The following is an 8,405-nucleotide window of genomic DNA, read 5'->3' on the forward strand; positions in this document are numbered from 1 at the left end:
GCAATAATAGGACAAAATTGCCTGCATATTCAGTGTGTCAGGTTATACACTTTCAACCATATACCAAAAAAAAAAAAGGGTTATTTAAAATCATGTCATTTCATCAAAAGCATGTTTTCAAGATTAAAAAAAAATATTTTAAAATCTTATATTTTTTCCCCTGCACAGGAAGAAAATGTATTTTGGTCAGCATAAATTTATGATAAAAAAAATTAAATAATACAGTGATGAATACTCTGAAAGTATTGAAATCCAAAGGATATGATCAGAAAGGCACAGTATCTTTTTATGTTATTAGATTAATGTAGCACCATAAGAATTCTGTGTACTTCAAAATCTTGACATAAAATAAAAGATATAGACTTATATAGCAATCAACAACAGTTTTTAAGAAGGTGGTTTGTGTTTAAAGGTGTATAAAAGTCAAGCTCAGTTTGTGTCTTCATTAAATACACGGTTCTGCAAACATATTGAACCAAATTATTTGCTAACTAATGCTGCTATCTAACAAGATACCTTTTATAAAGCACAGGATAGTTCTACCTATCAGAAGGTGCTATAATTTAGTTGGGAGAAATTTTTAATTAACCTTGTGAATAATGTTGAGGTGGAATCTGAATATAACATGATTAAAACCACACACTTTGCAAAACTGTATAAAGCCAAACTAAAATATCGATTTCCAACTCCCAGTCTAATACATACTATCCTATCTATGAAGCTGAACTTGTATAAAAGTAATTTATAAAAACTAAAGAAATGTTTAGCACCCAGAAAATATATCATCTGTGAAGCTCCAAATGATTGTCAAGTAGCCACTTCGGGAGTCAGTGACTTCTCCCAATGGTAAAGCTAAACATTTGACTAGAAACTAAACCTACACTTCTCCAAATATTAATTGGAAGGCAAATGCATGTGTTTAAGATTTCTATAGCTTCTCTAAGAACATTTAAAGGCATTAAATATGTCTACATGTGTCTTCTTCTTCCAAACACAGAAACTTTTTTTTTGTTAGTTTCTCTTTTGCTGTTTTTACTGAGCAATGGAGTGAATTTTTCTTTAAGGTGTAACCCTCAGCTACATAAATTTGGAATTTCCATGGGAGTGTTCCTGCAGCAACCAGAAGAGGAAGTTTTCCAAACTAACCATCATCAACTATAGTGCTGCTTCTCAACATGGACCTGTGGTCTTTAGAGAATGCCAGAATAATGTCTTGTTCTCATGCAGTTCATTCTGCACATACAGGAACATGCTATATGCACAACTTGCATTTGAAGAATTGGAACAGAACCCTGAGAAAAGTAAATCCATTGGAAAAAAATAGATATTGCTTAATAACACCAGTTTGAGATATTTCAACCCTTCCTCTGGGGAAAAAAATGACAAACAGGTGCAGCCATTTTTTTCCTCACAAATGACTTGAATTTATCACAATTGCAAACATAAATATAGTTTGGGATTTTAAGTGTGTATCTGGTTGATTACAATTAGAAATACTTTGTCTGATAATTCTACCCCTCCCCTAGAAATTCAGCATTCCTTAAGTCACCATAGCACTACTTGCGAGCTTTGAGTTCAAGAACGTTCTGGCGTGGAGTGATGTTCTTCCAGTCACTGTTGCGGCCGCCTTTCACTCTTGGCAGTGAGGGTGCTAAGCAGAACTGAGGCTCGGCTCTCTTCAGCCTTGTGTGCAATTCTCATCATTCCCATGTATCCAGAAGCAAATCTGGGCATATTTGAGAGGAGTAATTCTTACTGCTACATTGTAATCCTGCTGTTCGCCATTGATGTCCACCCACTGGTGGCCTGAGTAAACAGCGATGATCTTGCGTTTCCACTTCTTTTTGTTTGGCTCCTTCAGACGGAGATAGATGCCAGATCCTGTGGAGCCAGGCTCAGCATCACAGTACTGATAAAACAGATCATTGGACTCATCAGAAATGCTACAAAATCTATAGACCAGCTGCCCAGACCGATCATTGTCAAAACCTGAGAAGTGGATCATGCTCCCAGGCATCATTTTGATTGTTGGGCTGATTCCCAGCTCCATGTATTTCCTTTTGTGGGGACGCTTGAGCTCAAGAACAGCATAATCATAATCCAGGGCAATATCCCCAGAGACACCCTTAAACCAGCCTTTCGGGATGTGCGTGCTCTTCACCCGGGTCCACTGGAAGGAGGGCATGCCATCTGAGGTTCCTTGCTTCCTCCCAGATCCCCTCTGCTTTCTCTCATCGCCTTTGGATGGTCGCCTAAATTCTGTGGCGGCTTTGGGATCCTCTTTGGCCGCAGAAATTTCTCTCCTACTTCTTTTAGCACCTTTGCGTTTCCTGCCGTTGCCTCTGGATTTCGTCTTCATCAGGCCCACCCTCAGTCTTTTGCTGCCCTTGACATAATCCTTGCCATTGTGCAGGCAGTGGGCTGCTGTGAGCACGTGCTTGGGGGAAACGAGAATGCCACTGCAGCCCGTGGAGATCTTCACAGCTGTGTTGAACGGAAAGTTGGTCATAAACCTCTTGTCATAGATGCTGAACCTACTGTCTGTCCCATATATCTGCCTCTTCTTCCTCAAAGGCCTTCGTGTGGTTGTGTTTGCAGCTGGGTCAGGCACTGCTCCGAGGACACTCACTTCAGTCAGGGTCCGTGTGCCATTTTCAAAAACAGTCTCATAGGATAAGAGGCTCTTCAAGTCAGACAAGGTTGGCACTGGCAGTTTTCTTTGACATTCAATTCCACATACACTGTTCAGCTCTAATTTGGTTTTTGCTTCAAATTTAGGGCTGTCAAGGGAGAAAGTTCTTTCTCTCACAATCTGGGGAATCTTCTTTAAGTGCCAAGTAAAATCTTGTTCAGTTTCTGTTTCATTACTGAGACCCAATATAGGTATGAAAATGACGAGTAGCAGTAACATGCGCTCCATTTTATTTTATTTTTTTCTAAAACAAGAAAGAGAGATTTGAAAATACACTTCAGAAATACATACAGTTATCTTAATATCTTCTAAGTATAATCATGCAATTTTAGAACTGACATCAGTGGAATAGAATTCTACAATCTGCTCAAAATAGAAATGCCTCAGATATTCCCTGTTTTGCCTCTAACTCTTCCAATCATTTCTAGCAAGATGGATGCAGATAATTCAGCCAGCATCCATGCAGAGCTACCTACTGGAAGATGAAATCAGGTGAGTTTTACCTGTTTTTCCCTCAGTGGACAGCAGTCTGAGTTATTCCACTTGGTAGAACATCCTGGTTTTCTTCATTCTCAAAGTAGAACATCCTGATTTTATTTATTCCAAAGATATGCAGTTACATATTATGTTTCTGCTTCTCTTTCCTGTATCTATACAGTAGAAGGTAGAACACGCTTGGAAACACTCAGTGCATTCAAAAGCTGGGATCCAAGCAGAGATGGATAGACAGACTACACTAATGAGACTTAGGAACCTTTGGGAAACCAGACCAATTGTGTTCTTTCATGTAATGGCCAAAACGTGGCTTTAGCTGACTGAAAAGTCACCAATGGTTCTCCACTACTCACTCAGATGAGAACTATGAATCTGCCTGTATGAAAAATGCCACTTTGCTAACTGCTATCCCAAGGAACCAAGGTCTTCTAGGACAGACAGACAAATGAGGAAAGCAGAATGTTGCTGGTGTAGAGGAGTCTCCTGGTTATATTACATGCAGCAAAGCTCAGCTGAGTAGGAGGGTCAATTCTGGTTACTCATCACATGAGTAACTTTTTCAGGATCCCACAAAGGCTGTAGGAACTGTGCTGTGTGTGCCTTATGGTCACAAGTGGAATGCCCCACCTAGATGGGGTGATGCACCATACTAACAGTGAATACTTTAAATGGGAAAGACAAAAAGCAGTATTATTCCTATCTTTAGTTGAGAACATGCTGGAAAAATGTAGCATTGTTAGAAGTCTGAGGCAGAGCCAGAAACTGAACCCAGAATTCTTGATTCTGAACTCAAAACATTACTGAAAAGACCATTTTTCTCTTTTGGCAGCATTGATGTCAGTGGCATTATCCAACTACTGGCAGCTGCCACTGGGAAACCTGTGCTCAGTTCCAACATCCTTCATTCCAATTACATGGAAACCTCAGCAGTGAAGAAAGAAAGGGTCTATGATTAAACTTTAAAAGCCAAGCAATTCAAGGATTTGTATGCGGTTAAGCTCTCTGGTTTATATTGCAATGGCAGTGTAGGCCAGGGCAAACACAACCACTTTCCTTAATTTTAGTTTAGAATAGTAGAAGTGGTGCTCTCCAGTGAAACAGCCAGTATATGGAAAAGAAGTGGGGAACATTGCTTTCAAAGCTGTGTACTGGACCAGCGACTCCTATGATTTTTGAGGCATCTTTACCCTATAGTCATATTTGTTGTCTATAATAAGGGTTTATTTTTGTTAAGTAAGCACTACAGTTCAACCACAGCTTGTTGCTTCTGATGCAACAAAAAGAGGCTGGATTTATTTTAGCATAGTTTTAACAATTTTCACCTTTGCCTGAATGGAACACCAACTTTGAGCTGGAGTCTACTTACTAGGATTTATACACACCAGATTTTACATTACAAGGAAACCCTCCCTGGCTTTAAAGTAGCTAACTCAGGTTTTGGAGAAGATGTGAGGACTTTCCTAAGACATCTGGAGATTACAGTGACTCACAGGTCTGAGCTCTGGAGTGTATGTGGTCATATGAAAAGATATCTGACAGTTTTGAAAGCAGAGCTGGGGAACCATCTCAGACAAAAGATTTTGTGGAGGGACACCAATTGTTCACACCAATCTAGCTTATTGGTATAGAGGAATGTACACATTTAAACATTAACTTTGATATAGTAAGTTACCTTCAAAGTGTTGGTTCAGTTATTGCTGAACAAGACAGTTCTAATACCAGGTTTGAGAATTATTATTTTTTTCTATTTTTCCCTAGAATACTCCTCCCTTTTCCAGCTTTTCATGAGGGTCTGGATATTTGATATTCCTCTGTAGCTGAACTTTGTGAGCTCTAAGGAAAGTTCAGTCACTAACTGCTTGTTCACATAGAAAGTCTGGGTTGATGTCATTCCACTGTGATGGCTGATGTCTTCCCAGATGATCTCATAACTAGGTTTATAGAGAACTGCATTTTTTTTTTCTCCCTGCTTTATAGAGAGACTTTCTGCAAGCAAATGGGTGGAGTACTATGGCTCCCTTCTGCCACTCTTTAGAAAGAAAAAAAAAGTCAAAGCACAGAACCTTCCATAGATGCCTTGGAGCCCTCAATTTGAAACATGAGACTCAAGTGCTCACTACTTACAAAGGCAGTCTTGGAAGCCAAGATTTTCTTCATTTATAATGAACCACTTGTCACTGGGAATGAACTAACTACACTTCAGGATAACTGGAAGAAGTTCAAGGAACTTGATAAACACAGTAATTCTCATTACAGACCAGAGCAGTGGTTCTGCTAGGCAGCTTTGTCATTTCCAGCCATGCATTTAAGGTCTCTTTACTAAGCCCATCTCTGCTGTTTAGAGGACGCCAGCTCCAAGCATGGGCAATGTCAGCAGTTGCCATGGCCCAGCACAGGCTGCAGGCAAAAGGGAAACACAGGGCTCCTCTTGCCAGATGATGAGGATGGAAATGTGTAGATGGGTGCAAAGATAACTTTGCAGGGTGGGAGAAAGGGAGAGAGAATACAGCCTCCAGGGGAAGGAAGAAATGTCCTGAGAAGGCTTCAAGCTGATTGCAAGAAAAAAACCCCTCAATTACCCATTCTCCACACTTCCTCCACACCCCAAAATGCTCTGCCCTCTCCTTTCCTTCACTCTTTTCCCATACAGATTTTGGGTTGGCTTACAGTAACTGGAATTCTTGAGTCAGCTCTTTAAGGTATGATGAATTACTTGAGAGAAGACAAGATGGAAACCAGAAAGAGAGAGATCCCCAGCTATATGAAAATGTTGAAATTCTTCCTGCAGTTTCCAAACTCAGCTGATAACTTTGGTGGCATTCCAGCTGCCAGGCGTATCCATACAAGTAAAACTATTTTTAGCTCTTGTCATTTCTTGCTTCCAACATTAAAAATACAGAAAAAAATACCTAATTTTTGAGGATATCCTTCAAATATTTTGTCCTACCTTACTCCAGCTGAATACATGTCAGATGCTCAGGAAAAGGCTTATAGTCAAGCCAAACTAGAATAGGTTTCTCTTCAGGCTATCATGGAAGAAATTTACATGCCAGTGTAGCTCAGACAGAAGAAAAATTCAGTCCAGCTTCCTGACAGTGTTTTATCTTGGTCTGTTCAGTGCAGCCTCTACTGTAAGGTTTCCTTATTCTTGTAGAAAAGTCGGCACATTTCAAACTCAGCTTACACAATTTAAAATCCGATTTCTAGGCCCTAAAATAACAGAGGCTGCTAGAGTAACCATCTCCTTTAGCTGCTTTTGGCCTTATTCTTGAAATGACCTGGAAGTTGGAATTCAAAGTTCTACTCTGACAAAGCAAAATAGAAAACAAATTTTTGGTGTCTCACACTCCCGGGAAGAAACCATTGCCCTAATCTTATCCACCACTGCTCCCCCTGACCTCCTCCAAGTGCACTCACTCTGTACAGTGGTGTATGGATGTTGTCCTCCTCTCTTATTTGCGAAAAAAAAAAACAAAAAAACAAAAAAACAAAAAAACAAACAACAAAAAAAAACCACACCGCGGCTCCTGTCTCTTGCAAAAATTTAGGCAGCTTCAGTACTCATCGGAAGAACTAATTTTACACGGCGAGCGTGACAGCTCATTTCTGAAATCCCACGGGCGGGGAAAATAAAGGACCGCCAGTGAGCGGCGCAGTGCCCGCCGCGGCCGCGGGGCGGCGCTCCCGCAGCGCCCGCAGCGGCTCCGCGCCCGGCCCCTGCCCCGCGCCCGCCGCCGCTCCCGACCCTCCCGGGCCGGGATCCTCTCGGGCCCCGCGCCCGCCGCCGCTCCCGACCCTCCCGGGCCGGGATCCTCTCCAGCTCCGCCAGGCCGGGATCCTCTCCAGCTCCGCCGCGCCGGGAGCGGGCGGAGGGCGAGGAGGTCGCGTCCAGGCCACTGCTCTGCTGCTGAGCAGCCCCGGGCGTCCAGCCCTGCCAGCCGGGCGGCGTACCCGGGACGGCAGCGGGTGGGCACAGACCGGGAACCGGGCGGAGGAACGGCGGGGACGGGAAGGCTTTGCCGGGATGGCCGCCTTCCCTCTGCCCTCTCCGCTGTTGCCGGCCGCTCCTGTGTGTGAAAGCACAGGGCTGTCCTGGAAGAAGAGGAGGATTTGGGGAGTAGGTCTTTATCTCTCCTTAGGCATTCCCTGGTCCTGCTTTCCGCAGGAGGTTCTGCCTCTCCGCGCCTGATCCGAAGGAGTTTTCCCCCTCTACAAAGCCTGCAAGTTAAATACCTTGGCACGGCTCTTTTATTTTTGCTATTCCAAGATAAATCTGTTTCCAGCAGTGACGAATCTGGATGAAATTAGTGTCAATTCCATAGGAGCGCGGAGATGGTAGCCCTAATACTGAGGGGATGAATCAGAATTAAAGGAGTTTGTTTTGAAGGGTGAAGAGGCTCCCTGTCTGCTCCCCGCAGAAGGCACAGCACAGAAACAAACCCCCGAAAACCCAATAAATATTCCCCTTGCCTCAGTCCTGTTAAGCGGTCTTGTGAAACCGGCTTCAAAAATGAAAAAACAAGGACCAGATAAACGCGTGGCGTTTTAGTCCTATCAAAAATATATGCATCAGGCTAAAGAGGCAGGGACTTTATACAAAACATCTCAGCTGCCAAGCTCAAGGTACTGACATCGCTCAGCCCCATCATTTTTTAAAAACGACCCGCGTAGCAAGAATGACATCGCAAGTAAACTATCACCTCAGAGACGCTGGTTAGCTCGCAGTGCCCGGTGCCCCCCAGCCCCCGTCCCCAGCTCCGCTCCTGCCCACCCAGGTCTCTGGGGGCTGCCTCTTTCCCAGAGGCCGACGCCGGGAAGGGTGCTGGTCGTACCTGGCAGCCCGCAGGACGGACGGAGGGGAGGGCGGCCGCAGCCCCGGGGCTCCGGCTCCCGGCTCCCCGCTCCGCGCCGCTCGTCCGCCGCCCAGCGCCCGCGGCTACTGAGCACGGGGCGGGGGGAGCGGCCAGGTCTTCCCAGGCGGGGGAGGGGATGGAAAAAGGAAAAAAAAAAAAAAAAAAGAAAGAAAGAAAAAAAAAAGTAAAAGAAGGCGAGAGGGAGGAAGCCGAGGGGGAGGGCCGAGGGGAGCGGAGGCAGATCCCGGTGTCTCCTCGGAGGGGATGGGATGGGAAGGGAAGAGAGAGAAGAGAAGAAGGGGCTCTGCCTGCGGAGCGGGGAGGCGCATCGCCCCGGCGGCGGCTTCTCTGTGCGCCGGGCGCGG

At 44.4% G+C, this 8,405-nt stretch overlaps 1 protein-coding gene across 1 annotated transcript; it reads right to left on the bottom strand.

Annotated features, from left to right (window-relative positions):
- Window positions 1–260: 260 nt before the first annotated feature.
- PRSS35 (serine protease 35) lies at window positions 261–8,113 on the bottom strand. The gene is made up of 2 exons (XM_066545893.1): window positions 8,020–8,113; window positions 261–2,936 (listed from the first exon to the last, which is right to left on the bottom strand). The coding sequence occupies exon 2, from the start codon at window positions 2,918–2,920 to the stop codon at window positions 1,679–1,681; it is 1,242 nt and encodes a 413-aa protein (XP_066401990.1). The 5' UTR covers window positions 2,921–2,936; window positions 8,020–8,113; the 3' UTR covers window positions 261–1,678.
- Window positions 8,114–8,405: the final 292 nt, after the last annotated feature.

Source organism: Molothrus aeneus, chromosome 3 (assembly GCF_037042795.1).
Source record: "Molothrus aeneus isolate 106 chromosome 3, BPBGC_Maene_1.0, whole genome shotgun sequence".
Classification (NCBI taxonomy): Eukaryota; Metazoa; Chordata; class Aves; order Passeriformes; family Icteridae; genus Molothrus; species Molothrus aeneus.

What these genes read in the sequence shown, in the direction of transcription:
- PRSS35 (XM_066545893.1), bottom strand. Translation starts at nt 2,920, where the DNA reads ATGGAGCGCATGTTACTGCTACTCGTCATTTTCATACCTATATTGGGT.